The sequence below is a fragment of the Eriocheir sinensis genome, chromosome 21 (assembly GCF_024679095.1).
Source record: "Eriocheir sinensis breed Jianghai 21 chromosome 21, ASM2467909v1, whole genome shotgun sequence".
Lineage (NCBI taxonomy): Eukaryota > Metazoa > Arthropoda > Malacostraca > Decapoda > Varunidae > Eriocheir > Eriocheir sinensis.
The window spans coordinates 8,475,130-8,500,738 of record NC_066529.1 but is presented as its reverse complement, the minus strand read 5'-3'; the positions used below and the strand labels follow the sequence as shown (position 1 = coordinate 8,500,738).

Here is a 25,609-nt window from a genome sequence, read left to right as displayed (position 1 = left end):
GACTCATGCCCACGATCCAAAAAAGACTGCAGGTCATGAGACAGAGTCAAGAGAGCATCACATGCTCCCAAACCCTTATGGAATCCGAACTGAGAATCAGGTAATTGATTGAATTTATCACGGTATATGGAAAGTTGTTTAGCCAAAAGCCTCTCAAAGATCTTAGAGAGGATAGGAGTAATAGATATTAGGCAGTACTCTGTAGGAAAAGTTGAAGCTGAGGCTCCCTTTGGGATGGGGGTGATGTTGGCCTTGCGCCATCAAGAAGGAAAACTACCAGACTTCAGCAGTAACCTAAATATTACAGCAAGTTTAGGTGCTAAATTTTAGTCCTAAAGAGATCTTGAAAGTTTAATTTTGAAAGACATTAAATGAAACTGAGAAAAAATGAAAGCAAACTGTTGTAGAGTTTAGTAGTGGAAGAGAAAAAGCCTTGAAGGCACTAGTGAGTAATGTATGGGTAGAACATCTTGGCAGCCTGTGACAGGATAAAGCAGAAGAGTTGATGAATAAGCGCACCTAACATCACCATAGCTGATCCAGGATTCAGTACGTTTCCTAACTAGTAGAAAGTAATGTTATAATTGTATGTCGTAAAGAATCCTTATAACCAAAAACTAACTAAAACTATGGGTATTTTTTTTCTTAAACAGAACATTGAATAAACAACAGAACAATAATATGAGAATACGTATAGCTACCGTTGCCAGGTCATCGTACTCAGAGCACAGTATTTACCGGTTTCTGACGCCTAACTATTGCCAAGAAACATCAGGATCTAACTCTTTTAACGATAACTATAAATTAGTTTCGTTATTGGAGCCCAGAAGACAGTTTGGAGGTTGGAAGTCGGGAAATATAATTGGCTGAGTACGACAATCTGGCAACGTTGAGGCTGTAGCTCCGAGGCGCAAGCCAGCCTTTACACCATTATGGGGGTATCAGATACCAAAAATAGCATATTTTTACTGTGCAAAGCAGGTGATGTCACTTATTGTGACTTCGTGAGCTTTCATATTTATCTATTTGTGTATATTTCATGGTGGCAAAACTTTCATTACTAGTTTCATTTTTACTAGTGACACGAATATGTGACTGTTTTTCACAATAGAATTTCACTCAAACAAGTGAATCAGATACCACAGAAATATTACCAGTGTGTGTATGAATGAATGCAAAGATAAGCACATACTTTGATTTAACTCTAGGATGTCTCGTGGATCATTAATAAATAAAAACAAAACATCTGGACAGGCTACTCTTTAGCCCGCTACTGGCTATGGGTGCCAAAAAAGTCCCTCCGCCAAGTTTGTACCCACCCATTTGGTGATTGTTAGGTGCGCCTATTGAATAGCCTTTGAATCCACTCTGTTTCTGAGGTGATATACAAGTGGAGCACTTTGTAGAATTAGTGTCATTTAGCTTGAAAAAGAATTAGCAAAGATGAAGGGAATGCCCAATGAGGGAGATGATCCTCATGAGTAAATACCGATAAGATTGCTCATTTAATTATTTACTTACGTATGTGTATGTACTGTCAGTGTACTCTGTCTGACCTAACTTATATTTTTCTATTAATTAATGGTCATTTAACCTGCCTTGTTACTTGAACTTCATGACTAAGTAGTATTCTTCATATATATTATTTTTCACTGCCTGTGCTAATTGGATACACTAAGGTTTTCTTCTCCCTAGCATAAGGCAGACATATGAAGTTTATCATTAAGAAAAGAAAGAAAATGAGTAGAAACAATGGAGTACCAGGCATGGTACAATGGCAATACTATTGAGGACCCAACAGTTAGTATTTTCAAATGGAGTTTGGCAAATTTTTGGAAATGGGGCCAAAATCACTGTGTATCCCAGACGGCAAACATAACATATGTCTGGGGTTAAGGGGTCAAGGACTGTAAGAGGGACTCAGTCAGAATTAGAAGCCTTTTGATTGTTGAGGCCATAGAGTAATGAAATTATAATTTAGAAGAATTTAAGTAAGTGATATAGTCATGTAAGATGGTGGGAATGAGGAAAAAAATGTAAAAGGCCTTAGAAGAGCAGTAGCTTAATGAGAAGTAGCTTGGTGAATATTTAAACAAATGAAATAATATGGAACTAAATTGAATGGAATATGAATTAAAAATGAGCACTAATTGGTCTTTCTGCTTTATAGTTGCTGTCGTACCTGAATGCTTACAGCACCTTCTACCACCAAGGAACTGATCTATTTAAAGACCTGAAGCCTTCCCTGGAGAAGATTAGTCAGGAGGTAAGGATTATTTAAAAAGTAAGGATGAAATTTGCTATTTGACAATTTTGGCTCTCGTCTTTTCCTTTCCATCTGTGACGCAGACATTGGCGTCACAGTATGGAAAGGGTCAAGAGGAAATGAAAGAGGATTAATCCTCTCCTAAACCTCTCAATTTCCCTCTAAATTCCTCTTAATCCTCTTCCATTTCCTCTAAAGAGGTATAGAAGAGGAATAAGAGGTAATGGAAGAGGATTAAGAGGTTTAGAAGAGGACTAACCCTTTCCATACGGTGATGCCGTCGGACACCGATGTCGGTGTTGCCGGAGTGAAGGGGTTAATGAGGAAGAGGAAATATAGGGTGTATAGCATATTCATTCCCGTTTTGTGTTCTCTACAGTTGCTTAAGTTTAATATTTAAATGATGGATAAGCTTGTAATTATGGAATTATTGTACAGGTCAGTATAATTAGACAAGAAGTGATGGAATTGGACAAGAACATGGAAAACCGGCACACAGATGTCACAGACAAAGATTTGGTGCTGTCTTTGGATCAGCTGGATACCTCTCAGCCTGTCACAATGTTTGGTTACCTATTTAAAAGAACAACTAATGCCTTCAAGTCTTGGAATCGCAGATACTTCACACTCCAGAATCACCAGCTTGTGTATCGCAAACGCTCAGGTAAGGAAGTTTAGTGATAATGTCTTTACCTCCACTTGTCAATGATTTATAGTACTCTTAAGTACTCTAAAAGAAAGGAACAGTGAATATTCTTGAAGTTCTTTGATTTAGTGTTCATTTTGATAACTTGCCTCTTTGGGTTACTACTAGTTGAAATTTACCTTTAAGAAGAAAAATACCATGCACCAGAAAAAGACTTACTGCAGGTAATATCTTAACACAATCACAGTTTATTAACACTAAAACATAGGCTGTCTGGTTTGCTGGAAGGTGTTCTTTTGTTTATATAATTCTGAATACTTTTTCCCTTTTCAGTGCTGTTTCATAGTTTTAAACCAACAAGTGCTGGTGTTATTTTATTTTTTTCTAGAACTTACAGCCATTCTGGTTTTAGTACTTTCACTTGACCATGTGGTTAGCTGGTGTGCACCCTTAGACTTTATGCCTTTCTGGATAACTGTTGCTGTGAATGACTAAGCTGAGAATGAAGCAAATGTAATTTTCACTCCTCTTTGAATTCATATGGTGTTATGTTCTGACATCTTTGATACAGTACTGGGGAGCAGTATTCAAAAGTTCCTCAATTGCTGCAACATGAGAAGCACAAAGTATTGAAAATTTAGAACAAGTTTTATTATACGTTATATCCCTGGAAGACTAACAAAAAACAAACAAACAAACAAACTTTGTTAAGAAAAGCAAGAATCATCTTTAGAAATGAACCCCATTTTATTATTATCATTATTATTATTATTATTATTATTATTATTATTATTATTATTATTATTATTATTATTATTATTATTATTATTATTATTATTATCATCATTATTATCATCAGAATCATAATCATGTTTGAAAAACGAGCATGTCGTAGTTAATGAGTGTGGCCAGTGTCATTACTGCTGCATCTTGCATTCTATGAAGAGGCCTGTAATTCTGGCAGATAATAATAGGTTCATGGGGGGGGTGCATTGATTGATGATTGATGTTTCCAGTAAAAGGTTGCCTGTAAGAGCAGCTGAGGGAATATTGTGAGGGAGCTGTTATACTCTACTATTATAGTAAGATCACTGTAAATACAGTGGTGCACCAAGTTTTGTGGTTAATTGGTAGTGCAAAAAAGGTAAGTAAAACAGGAATCCATGGAACTTGGAAGACTGATCCTACAGGAAAATGGGTAATTTTGGTTTTGGGATTATCCATAAAAAACTCATCCATATGTACTCTGTTCCTTGCTCTCCAATCTATTTGTTCAGTATTTTACTTTAGATCTTAATACTCCTCATTGTAGTCAGGCTTGCTTTTAGCTTTCCTGATTTTTATTTGGAGATCCTTTGTGCATATTCCTAACATTTCTGTGAGGATTACCCCTGGAGGAAACTGACCCAATCAGTGCAGAATGCATGGAAAGTTGCGCTCCCTTTCCCCTCGTTGCACACCTCAGTTCTGGAAGGTGTCATCATGAGCTATTGATGTTGTTTTTATTAATCAGTGCCATCCTCAACTCCCCTCCTCTTACTGATAGTCTCCTACCTCTTAAATTACTCCGCCATGCTGCCTCTCTTTTTATCTTCTATTGATATTTTCACGCTGACTGCTCTTCTGAACTTGCTAACTGCATGCCTCCTCCCCTCCGCGGCCCCGCTGCACACGACTTTCTACTCAAGCTCATCCCTATACTGTCCAAAGCCCTTATGCAAGAGTTAACCAGCATCTTCATTCTTTCATCCCTCACGCTGGTAAACTCTGGAACAATCTTCCTTAATTTGGATTTCCTCCTGCCTATGACTTGAACTCTTTCAAGAGGAGAGTTTTCAGGACACCTCTCCTCCCGGAATTGACCACTCTCGGCCACTAATCTGAACCCTTTTTTATAGGACCAGCGATTAGTGGGCTTTCTTTTTATTATTGCTTTCCTTTTTTTTTTTTTTTTTTTTCCCTTGAGCTGTTTCCTTTGCTGTAAAAAAAAAAAAAAAAAAAAAAAAAAAAAAAATCCTTGTCAATGCAAAGCACCTATTTTTTTGTATTCTGTTGAAACTTGTAAATAACTTTCGACTTCTGTCTTCAGTTCTGGTACTGTTCTGTCATGTTGCTACTAAGTGTTCATCCATTCTCTCAATGAAATATTTACTGAATTTTTAGGGAGAATATGGGTTTCACAATTCTCGAGGATAGTGACAGAAGCTAATGGCATGTGAAGACTTCAGCACATGATGTGACTCAACATTAGTTCTTAGAGCAATTGTTATTACTCTCTTCATGGATTTCAACATTGAAAAACCCACCTTCTTCCTTAGAATTCAATAAACCTTCCATTTAGATAATTAATCACTGCTTAGTTGCAACTTGAAAAGCAGTGCTAGGATCATAGGCTAATGCTGTTTACAACAGTTTCAATAGGAACACAAAACTCATGGTGCAAATGCATTGTCTGCTCCTCATGAAATTTGTGTTGATTGGGTTGTGATGGTCATAATTCATAAGAAAATATCAATGGCATTTCCCAGGGTTGAGTTGTGCAATGTTAGGAGAGGGAGGATATTTTCCTTCAGGATGGTAGTAGAAAAAATATTAGCAAAAGGAAAAAAAACTATGCTGCCTTCATGGATCTAGAAAAAGCTTATGACAGAGTTGATTGGCTGACAATGTGGGACGTTTTAAAGATATATGGTGCGAAAGGAAAACTGCTTTATGCAATAAAGTCTTTCTATGAGGATGCATCTGCTGTGTCAAAATTAGTGGAGAAACAAGTGAACATTTTGAGATAAAAGTGGGCTTGAGGCAGGGGTGTGTCATGTCACCATGGTTGTTCAATATTATATGGATGGTGTTATGAGAGAAATGAAGGGCAAAGTTGGGGAATTTGGAGTAGAAATGTATGCTGAGGGAAGGGAGTGGGTGCTGAATTCAGTCTTATTTGCTGATGACACTGTGCTCATTGCAGAAAATGAAAGTGACTTACGAAATTTGGTCAGTGTTTTTGATAGTGTATGTAAAAGGAGAAAACTAAAAGTAAATATCAACAAAAGTAAAGTGATGGTTTGTGAGCGGAGTAGAAGTGAGGTTGTGGATTTTGTATGCCCATATAGAGTGGGAATTGAATATGAAAAGAATGCAAAGTAATTTTGAATGGTGAAGAAATGGAGGAGGTAAATGAGTTTAAGTACCTTGGATCGGTTATGTGTAAGCATGGTGGTACAGAAGGAGAGACAAGAGAAAGAGCATTGCAAGGAAGAATGTTGGTAGGGTCTTTGGGTTGTATCATCAATGGCAGAAGTGTGAGCATGGAGGTAAAGAGGGATTTGAGAAATACAGTAATAGTACCAACCCTCACATATGCAAGCGAAACATGGGCCTGGAATGAAAGTCAGAGGTCTAGAGTGCAGGCAATGGAAATGAGTTATTTGAGGAGTGCATGTGGTGTGAGTAGAATGGATGGAATGAGTAATGAAAGTGTGTATGAACGTTTTGGAATGTGTCACATGGGTGAAGGGAAGAAGTATGGAGTGGTGGAAGAAGTGAAGTGACAGACTTTAAAGTGGTTTGGCCTCATGGAGCGAATGGAGGAGAGTAAGATGACCAGGAGGGTGTATGTGAGTGAGATAGAGGGAGGGAATATTAGAGGATGACCTCCAGTGAAATGGAGAGATAGGGTACAGGAGTATGTCAGGGAGAGAGGTGAAAGATCCTTGAGAAACTTTGAGCAGGCAAGGAGGGAGTGTCTGGATAGCAGGGTTGGAAAAAATCATGAATTTTTTTGCATTAATCCTTGTTTGTTTCCACTGATTATTTGTTTCAGTCTAGATGAATGAATGATGAAGGAGAGGGAGCAACTTTGCATGCATTTTCAGTGCTTATTGTCTTTAATTTTCTCTTCTTGAAAGTTTAACAGAAACTTTGGAAAAATGTGCTTAGGATCTTCAAATAAGGTTGGGAAGACTTAAGGTAAGCCTGACAACCATATGGAAGTTGTGAAGCACAGGTGCACCAAAGAATGGATGTGACTGAGCACCAAAAAAGAAGGTCCTGACTTCACACAAGATGGCAATGAAGTGACAATTTGGCATCTAGGTGGGCCAGGTGGCTTTCTTTCTTTGCGTGGGAACTCGTGATTTTTTTACGTGATAGTCCAATCTTGAAATATTTTGGAGTTGATGTGAAATGCAGATTTGTGAATTGAAATGCCACAAAAGTTGGTGCATCACTTTACCACTTATATTATTTCCTTTTATTCATTTAAGAACCTCAATCAGACCACCATGCAACCTATTTCTTTGCAAAGAGTGCAAATAGATTATTTTTAATCTTTCCCTGTATAGTGATTAGCTTTACCCCAGAATTCTTTTTGTACTTTTCTTTGCATGACTTCTAGTGACTCTATAACCATTCTGTTATAAAGGGACCAGCTTATGATGCCATAATCCAAATGAGGCATAACCAGTGCCAAACACATTGTGAGAAAATCTTTACCAGTACTGTTGCTTATGATTACCAGTACTGTTGCTTATGATTTAAGAATTAAACCCATTATTCTGTTAGCACAGTTGTTAATACAGTGGTTCTTGGGTCAGAGTTCAGTTCTGCCTAGTAAGGGGCACTCAGTGTGTCATCATTAAGGATTATTAAAAGTTATTTTTACACTCATGTACAGAGCAACCACATGGTCAGCCTTGAACTTCTCATACAATTTTATTCCTGATATCTCAACTAATCTTGTTGCTTGAGCTCTAAATCCTGCCTATTAATTTAGTTTTTTTCATACTTTTCCAAGGTATTCGAAAGTCTATCAGAAACTCAGGAGGAAGTAATCTTCTCAATAGTGGTTTGACAAGATCAAATGAAGGTCTGTTATTTGCTGAGACTTGTTGTAATCCCACATCTTGGGGATATTTGTTTGCTTTACTCAGTTTGTGAAATTTGTTATGATTCCTTACTGTCTTTTCTTAATTTGATTCCTCAGCTGTTTGTCTGTTCATAATTATACATTGTTTCATTTGTATATAGATTATTCAGTCTGCTTACACCTACAGTGTTCACAAATGAGACTGGTGTTTTTATGGGTTCTTGCAGTGGAATTCAGTGGTCAAATTTTATTTGAGTTTTCTGTGCTAGAGCTTACCTAGTAAGAAACTGATTACATCTGGCAACTTCCCGAGACCCCAGCGACAGCCCTGTGTGTGTTTTCCCGGCAGATGCTTACACAAAGCTGGTGAGAGTGAATGTTATTGCTTGTAGTCCACTCTCATGGCTATGATTTGCTGCACTGCTGTTTTTATCACTGTAACAGATGTTCCTGTCAGTTATGAGGCCTAATACTAACCTAAGTAACAAGGAGAAGGCTTGAATCTTAGCTTGGAGACATTAAATTATGTCTGGTGAGAATTGGTGTTCTGGGTGCAGGAACTGTACTGTCAGATGCCTTCTTGGAGCTGCAAAAAATTTGCCTTCCAACAATCTTCCCACCCATAAAACGTATCATGGACGATCCTGGAAGACTAAAGAGGGTACAGACAGCCTTCAGCATTTAGAGGTTTTAAAATAATCTCTGCATGAAAGCTGCAGAACTCAATTGCTATCTGGTGTTGAAGAATGTATTGTTTAGCGCCACCTTCAAAAGAACCTGAAGCTGACCATGCAAACACCTGCTCCAAAACCTCTGCTCACTGAACAATTGCGCATCAAGTGACTGAATTTCTCAAAGATATATAAACAGCTGACTGTGGACCAATGGAAAAGCATTAAGTGGTGAGATGAAAATGCACTTCGTGTTATCAGTGAACATTAAATCTGAGTGCAACAACCCTTGACTGTCAACCACTGCCACCCTCCCACACTTGCAAGACTGTCAAGCACTGAGATTCAGTAACGGTGTGGGGTGCTTTAATAGCAGTACTGATAGGGGAAGGTTGTATCTCCTACCTAGAAACATAATAATGGCTGTAGATTGTTACATTACTGTTGTGGAGGAACAATTGCTTACAGTGCAGAGAATGCTGATTTGTGGGGATGCTGAACCCCAAACACCAAGCTCAGTTGTGGACACTACCTTTTACAAAAAGGATTTTTACTATTAGAAAAGTCACCAGCACCACATCTACACTTACAAGTGCATGTTGTTAATACAGTAAACCCTTGATATACCGGACTAATTGGGGGGAACCCTAGTCCGTTAATGCCGAAAGTCCATTATAAGCAGCGACATTAAAAAAAATAATAAAAACGTAAAATAATACCGATGAACCTCATAAACATAGGTATTTATATATATTTTATTGTGTATGTTGTGTGCATGTCTGTATAACCACACAGCACACTTGACGACAGACTGTGGGGCACCGAAGCTGCCAGGCTAGCAGTGGGGCCATGCGTGGCGGCCGTATTGTGACAGATATGAGTAAAATTTTACAAGTGCCCCAATCCCACACTTTCAGACGAAACATTTTTTGGGGTAGTTTTCGGTGTGTTATGGAATAATCTGTTAACTGTTTCTGTCACAAATCATTAAATGATTGACTTTTCAAAGCCTGTGCAACACCCGCCGCATCCCGCAGCTGCAGCCGCAAAATAACTCGCAGAGAGAGATGTTCAACTTGCTTACAGTTTCTACACTTCACTCACCGCTCACAAAGATCACAGGTGGACAAACGAACAAAATCAGGCAAATTAATGCTTTTCCTCCCGTGTATTCCCCCAGTGCGCATGCGTGGTGGACAGCAGAACGACTTATTTCTGTGAGGAGGTATATATCGCACCATCGGCCCGCGTTGCCGCCATGTCCCATCCTCCGCAGTGTGTTTCTGCCGCCCTGCACCTCACACTGACCCATGTTGCGTTTTTCCTCGCCCCACACCGCGTGCCGAATAAATTTACTAACCAAACATAACGTAACCCAACCTACCTAACTGGGGGCTTAGCCCCCCTCAACCCCCTTAATTTGTGTCAGTACCGATACTCACAAACACCTTTCTGTTTTCCATTACATTTACATCCTGCTGGATTAATGCATAAGAGTTTCTTCTGGTAAAAATACGTTCTTCATTTGAATGGAGACCACGAAGAGGAAAATATTTCATCAGGTGGGCTGAAAAAGACTACAGTAACCCAAGGATGGGGCAGCAGATAAAGGGAGGAGGCTCAGGTGGCCAGAAGAAGCTATTGTAGATACCAGAAGCGGGTGGTTCAAAACCTATTCTCGGTCGGTCTCTGTGAATTTCTGACCCTCTGACCTTGTCCGTTATATCCGAAATCCGTTACAAGCGGGTCCGTTATATCGAGGGTTTACTGTACTGTAGTTCTTAGTGTCTGCATCACTTGTTCGGGAGCACAAGCCAAAATGTGATCAATAAGTTCTAAGACCATATTTATGATATTTTAATGGCAAGATAGATAAAAAGGCCCTGTCTTGCATTTGGTAGATAAAATGTATTGTATAATGCATTAATGAAATTTACAAATTTGCTGAAGATTGACTTGGAAAAAAGGAAGGGAATGGTTTACCTTAAGTATGTGATATAACAGTATAGATATTCCAAACCTGGTATGGGTAAGTAAAGCATGCCATGGACAGTCTTCTGCTCTTAGAACTTATTGATTACTTCATGTAAATATAAGCTTTGGAAATTGCTGTACATTAAGCATGTGCACTCTTAAAAGAGAGAGAAAAAAATATATATATATATATATATATATATATATATATATATATATATATATATATATATATATATATATATATATATATATATATATATGTATATATAGATATTTTTTTTTAGTTAAGGACAATAGGGTCTGTGGTCTGATTTTTATGTAAATATTTTTTCTCTCTCTCTCTCTCTCTCTCTCTCTCTCTCACACACACAATTTATCGTTAATAATATATGTTATACAAAATAAAATTACCTTGGTTATTCTCTGTATATGTCAATAGGATCATAAAACATAGAATACTATGTAAGGTTATTTGCTGGTGTTTTCCCAAGTGTGAGGGAGGCAGCTCACTGAGATGCAAGCAGAGTCGTCTCAATATCATTAAGCTTAGCAAGTGAAGGCCCAGCAGTAAAGTCACCTTCAGTTTGACACAACCAGCTTATGGAAGTAGAATAGAAAGTCATGTGCAGTGAGGCCACAGGAAGGTTAGGGGCATGCAGTTAGTAAGTTTAGAAGAACATGTAGCTTGAAAATAGTGGTAAGGGATAGAAAAGATGTGCAACATTTTAGCAGAATTTAAAAAGTAGAAAACAGTCAATAAGAGGAAGGAAACTGATGAGGCAAAAAGATTTTGACTTTACCCTGTCCAAAAGGTGTTGTGTGTGGCCCCCTCCTACACATGAGATGCAGACTCCATACAGGGGCAGACAAAGCTCTCATATAAAGTTTGCATCTTGGAGGGGGAAAATTGCTGGAGACTATTGCTTTGTTTATTAAAATCAGTGCAAGTAAAATCAGTCATAGCTGTATTATGTATGGTAAGAGCAGATCAAATATTTAAAATGCATACTGTTCTTTGCTAGAGAGGCTTAGCATACTATACTGTACTATAATGATTGTGCTAATGAATCAGTAATATTATTTTTTATATTTTTAATTTGAAAACCATTTTCTCCATGTTTTTGTAAAAAGTGTTATGTATTATTTTTTGCTTTATCACTTAAAGAGGGATGAACAAACTAAATATTAGTGTATTCTTGCATTAGAAAGATGAAAGATTTGGATGAGCTTAAGTAAATCTAAAAGATTTGGCTCACAAGAGGCATCATCATCATCGTCATGGATATGGTATTAATATATTTAGATATCTTATTGATAACACCTTTAGGAATTATGTCTTTGTGTATTATTTGAAAATTTTCCTGGTCTGGTTAACACTTATTGATTGATGTTGATTATTTTCATATTATATCATTTGAGCCCTAAGATCATTGCATTTTAGCAGGTGAGGAAGTGACAGTGATGGAAGAGGATTTGCGCCTGTGCACTGTTAAGCCAGCTGTTGAGGTGGATCGCAGGTTTTGTTTTGAAGTTGTTTCTCCTATGAAGTAAGTTTTTAAGGAGTTCATTATGTGCCATTCATAATGAATCACTGCTCAAAGTAGGAAACAGTCAGTGGGAATGTACATATTTGTGTTCTGAACACAGAAGTTAATTAACAACACTTGTTACATATTAGCAATGCAGCTTTGTAGTAAAGGCATTGTATACATTATGATCACATATGTAAGAATAGGGACCTTTTTAACTAGTATTTATTTATACAGGATTAATTTCTTAAATCCTTCAACTTAATCATGTTTTATGAAAGGATGCTATGCTGACTTCCCTTTGTAATATATTCTGATTATTAAAGTACAATGCATAGAATATCTTTGTAAATTGCAATCTGTGAAATTCAGTAGATAAATATCTAGCCAGTGCTTTTTTTCCAATACAATATTACAGAGATTATACAGTTGACGATGGCAGATAGCTTTTACTTTGGAAAACATTTCAGATGCCACATGCTTCAGGCTGAGAGTGAGGAAAGTTACAACTCATGGATAAGTGCCTTACAGCGAGGTATTGGTCAAGCTCTGCAGTCAGGCTCTCGTGAAAACAGCTACACAAATATGAATGAGAATTACAATTCTTCTCCAAATCTTCAAAAGGGACCAGCAGCACCTCTTACCCCAGGAGACTCCTCCAACAACCCTTCTCCAGTTACTACACCACAAGCCGCTTCAGGACACAAGGCTCAGTGAGTATACTTTTGTATTTACACCCGTAAAACACTAACATGATTTAATTAATACAGCAGTCACAGGGGTATGAATTTACTAAGTGTACCTGGGAAGGTATGAAAATGACAGATGAGTGGTTTGAGTAACTGAGGGAATAATAATTGAAGAATGAGGATCTGTAGAATGGGAAGAGGATGTGTAGATTAGAGTTTTATCATTAAAGTGAGAGTATAGAAGCATCTTTAGATTTGTTCTAATGGGAGGTACATCCCATCATCAAACATGACATCTCAGTTTCATGAAACACACAATAAATTGATCTATTTTGAAAAGAATCCTTTTCCAAACATTCTGCTTAGGATTCGAACTGAGACCCCCAAAACAGGAGGTGGACACTTCAGCGTTGAGCTAAAGGGATCTCTGTAAGGCCTGTACCTTAAAGCCTTTTGGATTTTTGCTTTTTTTCCTCATCTCACATTGCTAGCAACTTGTATTTTTCTTCATATCAAAGGAGGCAACCAAAGGCATAAAATATAGAATAAAAACCCACAAAACACTGCTCCCACAAAATTGCTGCCTTCATGAATATGATAGTTGTGGAGCTTTGTGGGGTGTATGGATGAGTCTTTATTAGAAAAAGTAAGACCATTTATAATGAGGCTAGTGTCTGTGTACTAATAGCAAAAGTTTTAGGATTGGTGTTGAATAGATACAGATGTATGATGTCATTAAGACTTACATGTGATTGGATTGATTTGTAAATGGAATGATAACAAGAGTATGGGGTAATGTGGCATAATTGAGTGTGATTGCCATGGACAAGTCCATAGTACAGTTGATTCCTGCTTTTTGCTGCCTCGCCATTTAAAAAATCAGAGGAGGACATAATTTTTTCCTCATCAAAGGAGGCAGTTCAGGGGCTGAAACCCTGCAAATCTCTGCTCCTGTACAAAGAACAGAAAAGTTTCAAAAGCATGACCAATTTAGGTTGGAGAACTTGATGATAATCCCCTTTTTAAAGTATGCAGGTTATAGAAAGAAAAAATACAGACAAAAGAAGCTGTTCATAGCAGTTCACAGTTTTTATATTAAATATATCTGGTGAAACACACTATTTTAGATGATTGTGCTGTGCAGTTACTATAGGTGTGTATGTTGTGCAGCACAGTAATGTATTCTATAGTATATGTAAACAATCTCCTGCTATTTCCTTTACCTTTAAACCTATAACATCTCTAGTATAGGAAAAAACAATTTTGCCCAGAACACTTATCTAATAATGATTTTTTTTTTTTTTTTTTATCTCTGTCCTACCTTTAAAGGAAATAAGGTCATCATTAGCAGTGAGAGAACTGTAGTGTCACCCTTCTAATGTTGAAAGTTGATCCCTGTTTACATTAACAGTTACTGTACATGCAGATCCTTCAGAGGGACTAGTTTGGGAAAAAGAGATTCATAACAAGTATGATAATGTTAATATTGATACGATTATTACAGTAAGGCTTTCTAATATGAGATTCCATAGCTATGCTTTTTAATTTCTGATTCTTGCATCACTTACACGGTACACCAAAGGCAGCTATGAGGAAGAATCTTACAAGTTTACAGAATTTATGAAAAGCTTAAGAACACTGATGTTGGTGCTTTCAACTGTAAAACATGTTATGTCGAGGCCTAAATCTGAGAAAAAAATATACGTATTATATGTGGGCAATTTTTTTTCTTCAGTACTATTTTCAAAATATAAAGAGTGATAGTATTTTTATTTCACTTGCAGTTTGTGGGGCATAATAGTATTCTGTATTTTCATTTGCAGTTTGTAGGGTGTGATAGTATTATGTATTTTCTTTTGCAGCTTGTGGCAAGAGTTAATGAGTATTCCAGGAAATGACAGATGTTGTGATTGTGGTGCCAGCAGTCCACGATGGGCCTCAATAAATTTAGGAATTACATTGTGCATTGGTGAGTATGAAGTTTGAAAATACTCATTCAGAACACAAGAATGAAAAGTTACTGTTACACTTTTTTTACCATAGGCCTTGCAGATGCTACATTCATCCTGTACATACTGGCTGCGGACTTCTGCAAGCAATGTACTACTTTGGTTTGGAGGGAATATCACTTTTCCTTTGTCTTTTTGGAGCCACATTATCACTAACCTAACAACTACGGGCAGTGAAATAACATATATAAAGCATAAAGAATTGATTCAAAACACTTTACACAGCTTAAATATTTGAATTGCTGCAGATGATTTGAACCTGATTTTGATCTTCAGACATTTTAAAAATTGAAGTTCAGTTTGTAAAGGGTAATAATAATGATTGAATCTCCTAAATGATTAGATCTCCTAAACAGATGTGCCTTCAAATGAGTTGGTATGGTAAGTACTAATATCCAGCAAAAAGGGGTTAAAGGTAAAAATGCTTGGTTTTGTAATTATAAATGGATATATGCAGAAGGGTTGTTTCTCATCATATTACATAATCATGATCATTGATAATTTGGAGCCAATTGTTTCAGGCAAATTAAGAAATCGTTTATGTGAATACTATAAAATTTTCAATTATATTTAATGTTTAAATAATTATTTATTTGTCAAAAAGTTCTAAGATAATGGCTAGTTTGTAATTTAAGGTTTTAAGTCTTCTTTGCAAAGGTAAATGTCTTGGTGCACAAATGAAACATGATTTCAAACTCAGAGGAATGATATGCTGAGCGTAATATTTTTTGACTTTCAGAGTGCTCTGGGATTCACCGAAGCTTAGGAGTGCATTATTCTAAGGTGCGCTCGTTGACATTGGATGCCTGGGAGCCTGAGATGGTGAAAGTGATGCATGACCTTGGGAACTCTGTCATCAACAGCATTTATCTGGGTACATATGTAGATGGGGAGACCTCAGGACCTCCTATGGCTAAACCTGACAGCCAAAGGTAATTTGCTCCTAATGATTTTATAAGTGATGTTTTTAGGGAATGAAACTCCTATGTTGTATTAAGCAGGAGTTTATCAACCAGTGTCAGATTGAGGCATTTACTTCAAGGTTTGAAAGTTGCACATGTAAATTTTGTGGCCATTGTTGAGGTTGAGCCTTTCACTTTCTGGCTGATGGATTTATCTTCTTTAGGCCTGCATTATAGTTATTATGTGAAAATTGTGAGATATTGAGGATGTCTAACTTTTCTTACTTCAGAAAACATGGTGATTATGTTCTAAGAAAATTATGCAAGAGCATAAGAGAAGAAACATCATTCTAGGCAAGTTAGAGTTTAGAGCAATGTAGTGTTTATTGACTGAGTGTGATTTTAATTATTGACTTACCTTGCAGGTCTGTTAGAGAAGAGTGGGTCAAGGTTAAATATGTTGAGCAACGGTTTGTGAAACCTTTGCCAAAGGTACCGAATGAAGCCCTTTGTTCTACACCCGATTCTCAAGAGAATGTGAGTATCTCAGACCTAAAATGTTGTTTTCTGGAAGTCTGCCTGACAAACATAGGTGATGAAAGTTCATTTATCTTGGATGCACATCATTCTACAAATTCCATGTAACAGGATGGCTGTAAAAGTCTTTTCTATCGATTTGGTGTCACAGAAGTCAGTGCAGAAAATCATCATCATCATCATTGTCGTTTAACGTCCATATTTTCCCATTCAAGGTGGGGTTGGACGGGCGATGACTCTCCTCCACATTTGTCGATCTTGTGCCATATATTCCTCTATTCCCAATATATTCATATCCTCCATCACACATCTGCTCCACTTTTTCTTAGGCCTTCCTACTGGCTGTCGTCCCTCAACTCTCAACTCCTCCACCTCATTTAACATGCCCCCCTCTGCCCTTTTCACATGTCCAAACCATCTCAATCTTCTCTGCCTCAATTTAACAGAAAGGTCCTCAACCCCACACATCTCCGCCACTTCCCTGCTTGACCTTCCATCCTGCCATCTCACTCCTGCCATGTATCTCAGGATCCTGCGATCACAACTGCACAGAACATCTATCAGTCTGTTCGTCAGTGCCCATGTTTCTGCTCCATACAAAAGAACACTTCTCACACAGGCCTCGTAAACCCTTCCTCTGCTCCTCAATCCTATGTTGCGGTTCACTAATAGACTGGCTATTCCTCGCCGTCTATCCCATGCAGCTGCTACCCTCGCTCTCAGTGCTCTCTCCACTCCTGCTTCACAGTCCAACACATCTCCCAGGTAGCAGAACTGCTGTACTTCCTCCAACACCACCAGCCCGGAATCCTCGTCACCATCACTACCTTCACCATCATCCCCCTCCCTCACACATCTTGGACATGCAAAGTTCTGTACCCCTCGCAGATTTCTCAGAGCTGAGCATCGTTGATGACACCATTTATTACACTCAGTACACAACACAGAATTTGCTCCCACTCCTCTTCCACAGCATCCACATGGCCATTTTCCTGACTGAATCCTTTCTCTTGCCTTATTTCCAGTCACCATCAATTTTGTCTTTTCCATGTTTATTTTTAATCCCCTCTGCTCCATTTCTTCCTTCCATCTGTTAAACATGTCAGTCACTTCTCTGATTCTGCTGTCACCAGATCATCAGCGTACAGTAGCTCCCTTGGGCCGTCTCCTCTTGCCAATTTAGTAGTCTCTTCCATTACTGTGATAAAGAGTAGTGGACTAAAAGCTGATCCCTGGTGCACTCCTACTCTTATGTCAAAAGCCTCTGATGTTCCTGCTACTGTTTTCACCTTTGACCTCGATTCCACACTCAGTGCAGAAAATCAAGATGTTTAACCCCTTCACTATGGCTGGGCCAAAACAGCGCCCCATGCCATATCCGGGATCGCCGCGTGCACCAAATTTCAAATGACGCTATTGAATATAACAAGTTTTCAGCCATAAACTCAACATAATCATCATGTATTACAAATGAATATATGCAGAATTAAATGGTGCACATAAAGAAACATAAATTAATTGATAATTTTGAGATGTAAGCATAAATATAGAGATAAAATAACTCGTATATTGGCTAAAGCGAGCCAGGTCGCAGTATGCGCGTCCTCGGATATGGTACGGGGCACACAAGGATGCAGTTTACGCGCCCTCATGTTGAAGGGGTTAAGATTCCCTATCACTGTGGTATTCTGGTAAGGCAGATATTAGAGCCTTTGATTGTTGTTGTTGGAGGTGGTGGTAGTGGTTGTGGTGGTAGGTGGGTGGGGGATGGGGCAAGACAAGGAGAGAATGCATGAAAATTCATGAAGTATTAGGGGAATGAAGGAAAGATTTTTAGTTTTTCAAGAACAAAACAAAGAAAATAATTATACTATTGTTCCTGCTGACAGAAAACAGAAGGAGATTCTAGTAAAAGTGGGTCAGATTTGAAAGTATTCAAGTTGTGGACAAATTAAGGCTGTTTCAGAGTTCACCAGTGAAATGGGTGAAAGAATAAAGATGCTGGTTAGACACCATATGGTTGATGTTGAGTAGAAGATTTTGTGCAGCAGCTGCAGGAGGGGTTGAGGCATGTATTTATGTTCGAAAGAGCAGTTAACAAAATAATGTGGTAAAATATAGAAGGGAAAGCAACATTATGGCAGAATTTAAAAGATAGAAAATAGTCAGAAAAAGGAGGGGAGCTGGTGAGGTGAAAAGCCTTTGTCTTTGAGCTGTCTGTGGAACTTTCTCACACATGAGATACATACTCCATACAGGGGAAGACAACGCCCTTGCATATACAGTAGATTCTCAGTTTTACAGAAGATAAGTTCCAATGGACCATGTACTGATTGGATTTAGGTCTAATTTTATATGGGATTTATTGATTTGAGACTGGAGAAAACTTATTATCAAATATACAGCAGTCTCAGTGTATAGGATGCACTTTTGTTTGACACATCTGTATTTTCAAGTCTGTCTTCAGTTAAGAATTTCCAGCTTTTATTTATTATTATCTGTCAGTATTTGTGATTGGTGAAAAAAAAGCTGAATCAGGCATGATGGCTCCATGGTGGTATTTATATCACAGGAAACCTCCAGAATTACACAAACTTAAAGAAGGTGAAGGTGGCCACCACCAAACTTAAGCACTGACGGTCCACATTTTTTCAACCTAACAGAGCCGTACATAAACCTAAGGGATAGTAACTTGTTGCTGCTTGAATAGTAATCTAGTACCTCTAAGAAATACTCTAAAATATTAATCCATTGATGTAGAATAATACTCTATTGATGTGTACAGTTGTTCAGATTTCAGAAACGAGTAATTTCCAATGGGAATTTCTGAGAGTAATGATTAGGAGTAAGGATATTAAAATCTATTGGAAAAAAGTGGGTTAGGTGTTATTCTCGTGTTACACCCTCATCACAGGTATTGAACTGACTGGATGCATGGGGAGCTCGATATTGGAGTTGGCTTTAGATTTAGTACTGTCTATACGTTAATACTTGCATCATCGGTCTGCCACTCATCAGCTAACAGAAGTAAACAAAGATAGATTTAGAGACTGATCACACTGCTTCATATACTACACTACTACCTCGCTCATACACATACCACTTCCCTGCTGCTCCACACACCTCTACACCACTGTTTTGCTGCTACACACAGCACCTGCTTTGCACATCACTGCACTACTACTACTATACACACCACACCACACAGAATCTGCTTCTGGGAGAGGTCCTCGTCGACATGCCCCTACTATGTCCTTTGTCGAGTATAATTTCTGCCTGTGCTTTTGTTATCTTTTGTGTGGAAGAAATGACCTCAAAATGATAAAAATGATACTGCACACTTGTTAGAATAGCTAAGGCTGGTGTGGGGTGAAGAATGGTGGACAGGATAAGCATCATCAGAACAGCCAATTGCATATTTGAAGTGGTGGAATGCATATGAGATGTCTGATGGCAAGAGGGTGAATTAACCAAAACACTGTTTTTAGATAATTGGTTTCAAAGTTCAGTAGTTTGTATGATCCTCTTGCTTTGTGAAACCTATGTAATGTTTAGTAGGCACACTTATAGGCTTGTGAATCCGTCCTGCTGCCATGGGTAGCAAGCACTTAGTAGGCAACTTCGGATGTTAAAGTCTTGCGACTTTAAACTTTCTTTTTGAGGAGACTAAAGGTTGGAATTGTTTGGATTTTTATCATATGATAAGAGTAAACTTTACTGAGGAAGAATCTGTAGAAATCCCATTTTCCCCCAAATCATCAGTTCACCCTTCTAGTAACACTGAACACCTCATATAATACAAGTGTTATTTTAGCTTCAATTTGAATTGTAAACTGAATACTATGAGGTTCAACTCAAACATGCGAAGGTTACAGTATATTTTAAGACCCCTCTTGCTTATTAGGTGATTGGCACACTATAATGCATATTAGGGAACTAACCCTTCTGTGTATACATTTCCTCAGCTGGTTGAAAATTCCAAAAGTGGCTCATATAAGGTTATTCTCTAGTTATTTTATTCTGTGCTGCTTTATTTGGTTTCACAAAGATGTTTGTTACTAAATTACTTTACCTTTCTTTTACAGGCTTGTTATGTCACCTCAGTAGAGGCTCTATGGCAGTGATGTAGCCATGATGGCTGCTTGCCTTTAAACATTATCTAAGTAACAAAGTAATTGGTATCGCCACTACTAGACACAATACGTATAATGCACCAGTAGAACTAGAGAAGTAGAGAATGTAAATTGTATGATTTCAAGATTTTTTCTTTCAGTTCCAACCTGCAAGGAGCTGGGGTATTCCACGTAGGCGACTGCGCTCACGGATGAAAAGGGCATCAGTGTCAGATAGTGGCAGTCAAGATGCATCACTCAGTAGTTTAGGAAACACCCAGGATCAAGAGGTATCTCACTCGGAAGCAACTAATGTGTAAGTCATGTTTGTGCATATTTTGTTTGTGATGGTTAAGCCTTTTTCTTCATCCTGAGACTGCAACCCTTTTTTTTTTAACTCCCACTGTGATTATGAAATAGAAAACTACTACTGAGTAAAGAACTTTAATTTTTAGCAGCAACAACTTTTTAAAATTTAATCTGGAAGATGACTGCTCATCAGCTTCACTTTGTATTTCAGTGTCTGCCAAAAATATAGAGGCCCCCCCCCATCCTTCTTACTGTGCCACTTACTATATTGGATGCCACAGTGACCTTATATAAATACTCGTCATATATTTTAATTTCTACAGGTCCCATGAGGCTGCCTCGTCTTTGGCAGATGTACTGTTGTTGGACATTGACCTCCCCTGCTCCACTAGAGGCTCACAAGAGTCCTTAGGAGCAAGTGATGACAACTCAACTGAAGATGAAAATCCAACAAGTAATCATTACTTTGTTGTCTCAGCCTTGAAAATGTTATATTTAAGAGTCTGAAATATTAAAGGTCTAGGGTAATGGCACTTGGACAAACATGATTGAAGTCCATTGAGTAGCAAGACTATATATAGATTCACCAGTTATCTAGGAACAAATCATTGTCACTAGACTTCAATTACCGTATTTGCCGGCATTCAAGATGCTCCCTCTTTTCACGTGCTATATTTTGGGAGAGAGAAAAAAATAATCCTGACCGTTACCAATTTTACTAAGATGTATTTTTGGTTGTTTCCTGACTTATAGTACATGTCTACCAAATAATACTGGACCAGCACCATATTATAGTATATATATATATATATATATATATATATATATATATATATATATATATATATATATATATATATATATATATATATATATATATATATATATATATGTATATATCATACAATACACATTTATACCATTCTGTAACAACAGCACCATGTGGAAGGTGACCTGTTCACTTTGGAGGTTTGTTTACCACTGGTGAGTCTTGCATATGCAAGTTATTTTATATGTAATAATTTATGATATGTATTTGCAGGTTGATTCTAATTAATTTTCATTTATATATTTTTCTCTCAGTTACAGAGGAACCACTATCAAACTTAACTCCAAACTTGATTCTGTATCGTGCAAGTGAAGCTCACAACTTGGCTATGATAAGCCACAGCTTTGCACTGGGAGCTAACAAGAACTGGCATAATCCAGATGACAATGGGCAGACTCCACTTCACCAGGCAATAGCTAGTGTTAGTATGCACACTCTTGTACATAATGATGAATAATTGTTAGTGAATAACAGACTTCTAGTGAGTATTCTTTCCTCAAGTTATGAATACCCATAACTTTTTTGATAAAATTAAGATGCTTCAACAAAAGCATCACTGTCATAGTTTGAAATGTTTTTTAGGTTTTTGTTACTGTAGGAAAGAAGGTGAACACTCCTTTTGAATTTTAGCCCCACACTGGATGCACTCATTGTTTTGGATGACTTTAAGTTCCACTGCTGGTACTGAGAGAGTTGACTACGACTTGTGTGTTGCTCCTCATGGCTCTGGTACCAGGAACACAAACAGTTCTCTCTCAGACCCAGAAGTTTAAGAATTGGAAGTTCTTGGTATCAGAGATCAGACCTGTGCTGCTGGACATGGTATAGCAGTATTGGAGGTGGAGGCAAAAAAATTTCATTCTAGCATAACAATAGTTGGTTTTAGCAATATTTATTTTTTTCAGAATTCCATAAGGACTGTACAACATCTTTTGATCAATGGAGCAAAAATCAATGAGCAAGACAGCAGTGGACGAACACCTCTACATCTTGCTGCACTCAAGTCAAACATTGGACAGGTAATAATTATTAGAATAGTATGTGAATCACTACCTCATGTGTAGTGCTTACCACCAGACCTTTTGGCTCAGTATGGTGTGAAGCCAAGGCTATGTTGGAGAGCTAATATCTAACTGAATAGGATTACCATAAATTATACTGAAGATAATTTTTTCCCAAATAATCTACCGCAAATAATTTAATTACGGTGTCTTAAACAAGAGTGTACAGTCATACAATTAGGGCAAAAGCCTTGCCTTTGGAAGGTGTAATTCAAGCAAAAGTAATGCAGCAGAAAGTGATGCAGCATCCGTAATTTCTTTTCAATCCATTTACCTTTCCCCATCACCCTCTCAGAGACCCCTTAATCACAAGACTACATATTGTCCAATCCAGGTCACACAGCTTCCTATTTCCCAAAACATATGGATGTTAAGTAATACATGACTGAACACTTACATACATCATCCATAGCCAGCTAAGGCCAGGGAGGTAAACTGTATGTCACACTTGCCCTGCGTCCCGAGGTATCAGGGTCTTACCCACTGAAGGTTCAAAGGCAGTCTGTATTCACTTGTATAAATCCTCCTCCAAGTTACTTGACTAAAGAAATTATAAATAATACAACATTAAGGTGTGATTCATTTGATTATGATAGGCTAGATCATTGTAAAAGAATTCAGACAAAATCACTCGATATGTGAGTAACATAGGCAGGTGCTGGGGTGCTGATGTGCTATTGACATAGAAGGGAAGGTATACCAGACAATGCAGTGCAGGATTGACCATTTGCTTTCACAAACTGGAAGACTAATCTTACATCTTGACTGCAGTGACCCTGAAAATTAAAAATGCATGTAAGGAGATGAATATGCTTCTGGATTTACAATAAAATGATATTGTGCATAGGCAACTATTTGCTAGGTCTTAGTTTCCTAAATTTAGACATACCTAGCACATTAACCCCTGAAAACTTGAAGTCTAAGACATTAGGTTATGTTAAACCAAGAGCAACTTTTTTTTTTAACAGAAAAAGGAGGTAGCTCATGGTGAAAATAATAATAATAAAAAAGGAGCCCACAATGGTGCTGCTTGGTTTTGTATATATTCTTTCACCGTAATGACTGCTACTACAGCACCTTCTATGGGGAAGAAGAGGAGGTATACACTCACCATTGCCAATAAGAAAATGGTGAATGTGTCATCATCCCCGTCAACACTTCATCTATTTCTTTACGTGTATCAGCCGAGCAGCAGCAGCTGTTGCTGCTTGAATTATGTAGTTTTGATTGTTTTTATTACCTGTTTCATATTTTTACTAGCTGATTTTTAAAGAAAAATATTCATTAGTAAATAATTTGCATTCTATATATATAAGTTAAAAGCAGACACCATTATGGTGAAAGAATACAGATAAAACCTTGCAAATTTGGAAAACAACAGTGTAATGGACAGAAAAGTGAGTAAACACTGTGTAGTTTAAATTTAAATTTATGGGCACTTCCTTTATCCATCCTTATGAAGTGAAGTAACTTTTACCTTGCAGCAGGCCTTTGTTCGGAACGCTGCGTAGGTTGTAAGTGGCGCAGTGTAATGAGTGGCGGCCCCCTCCCCGCACTCTACCCTGCTGCAAAGCCCCTTAATTATCCTCATATCCTGAATTTGATAACCCTGAAGGGTGCTGGGATGCATCCTCAGGATCTTCAATATCACTTCCACCATCACCGTAATGAGATTGACCTACAGGATGGCCACCAAAGCGAGGTTGCACAATAATGGGTCTCAGCCCTCCTGATAAGACAAGGGATTGAAGTTAAGCGTTTCTGCCATCATTGTCTTCACCCCTAACACCAATTTTGAAGCTTGAAAAAGTCATTTTCAGCTCTCCCAATTGTGCTCACACTGAAAGCTCTTTTTGGAGCAAGAGGAGGCTTATGAAGAGCCGAGGTCACTGGCCGTAGATACTTGTGCACAGAATCAGATGAGGAAGATAAAAAAAAACTCCTGTTAAGTCACGGAAACACTGAGATCGTAAAAACCCGTCACCTGCCCTTTGGGGGTTAATGGCCTGGTCGTAAGTGCGAACAGTTGTAAGTTGCATTTGTCATAACTCGAGGAGTGTGTGTCTGTGTGTGTGTGTATTTACCTAGTTGTATTTACCTAGTTGTGAAATACAGGAAAAGAGCCGTACTAGGCTCGTGCTGTCCCGTCTCCATAACGCTTATTATCCAGTTTGGCTTTAAATTCATGAATCGTTTTTGCACACACAGTCTCCATGTCAAGTACGTTCCATGTTGTTATGCTTCTGTATGGAAAACTGTATTTCTTGATGTCTCTCTTACAGTCGCTCTTCTTCTTCAATTGTCACGTACCACTAGGTCTTCCCTGTCCAATTTCTCCAATCCCTCTTGTATCCTGTACAATGCTATTAGGTCCCCTCTCTCTCTTCTGCTCTCCAGTGTTGTTAGTCCCAATTTCTCAAGTCTTTCTTCATAAGTATGTTCTCAGAGTTTCCGGTAATTTAGTCGCTGCTCTTTGTATTCTTTCCAACTTTCTAATTTCTTTCTTCAATCTAGGTGACCACACTAATGCTACATATTCCAGTCTTGGATGTATCATCGATTTTATTAGTTTCTTCACCATTTCTTCATTTAAATATGTAAATGCTGCTTTTATGTTTCTAAGAAGATTGTATGTTTCCCCAGTTATCCAGTCTATATGTTTTCCAAAGGATAACTTGTCTGTTATGATCACTCCCAGATCTTTTTCTTAATTTTTTTTCATGATTCTTTCGTTACTCAGAGAGTAGTTCCCCGATATTCGTCAACTGCTCTTATCAAACTCCATCACACTACACTTCTCTGTATTGAATGTCATTTCCCATTTGTGTGACCACTCGCTTATTCTATTGAGATCTTGGCTCTGGCTACACAGTCATCTTCATTAGCCACCCTCCTCATTATTTTAGCATCATCAGCAAACATATTCATATAGCTTGTCACCCCTTCTGTCATGTCATTAATATAAATTACAAACATAATCGGAGCCAGCACTGATTGTTGTGTGTGTGTGACTTGAAAATACAATGTAATAGAAATTTTATTGTGTGGGAATGTACACCTTATACATAGGAGCTACATAACACTTTTTTTTCCAGGTGTGCCTATTGCTGAAGCACAGAGTGGACCTAAATATAGAAGATAATGACGGGCAGAAAGCCATTGATCTGGCTGTTAGAAGCAATGAGCCAGATGTAGTAACTCTGTAAGT

General features: G+C 37.9%; 1 protein-coding gene across 5 annotated transcripts in view; it reads left to right on the top strand.

The window, feature by feature from the left end:
- LOC127001615 (arf-GAP with coiled-coil, ANK repeat and PH domain-containing protein 2-like) overlaps positions 1-25,609 on the top strand; it is a 54,018-nt gene that overhangs the window by 13,339 nt on the left and 15,070 nt on the right. For 2 of the 5 annotated variants that reach the window (XM_050866437.1, XM_050866433.1), the window contains 13 exons: positions 2,171-2,266; positions 2,705-2,930; positions 7,705-7,776; positions 11,866-11,971; positions 12,424-12,666; positions 14,505-14,611; positions 15,391-15,583; positions 15,979-16,090; positions 20,364-20,518; positions 20,835-20,965; positions 21,595-21,761; positions 22,246-22,359; positions 25,497-25,603. In XM_050866437.1, the coding sequence (XP_050722394.1) occupies positions 2,171-2,266; positions 2,705-2,930; positions 7,705-7,776; positions 11,866-11,971; positions 12,424-12,666; positions 14,505-14,611; positions 15,391-15,583; positions 15,979-16,090; positions 20,364-20,518; positions 20,835-20,965; positions 21,595-21,761; positions 22,246-22,359; positions 25,497-25,603 (1,829 nt within the window). The remainder of the gene's footprint in view (positions 1-2,170; positions 2,267-2,704; positions 2,931-7,704; positions 7,777-11,865; positions 11,972-12,423; positions 12,667-14,504; positions 14,612-15,390; positions 15,584-15,978; positions 16,091-20,363; positions 20,519-20,834; positions 20,966-21,594; positions 21,762-22,245; positions 22,360-25,496; positions 25,604-25,609) is intronic. The other 3 variants (XM_050866434.1, XM_050866436.1, XM_050866435.1) reach the window with 3 other exon arrangements.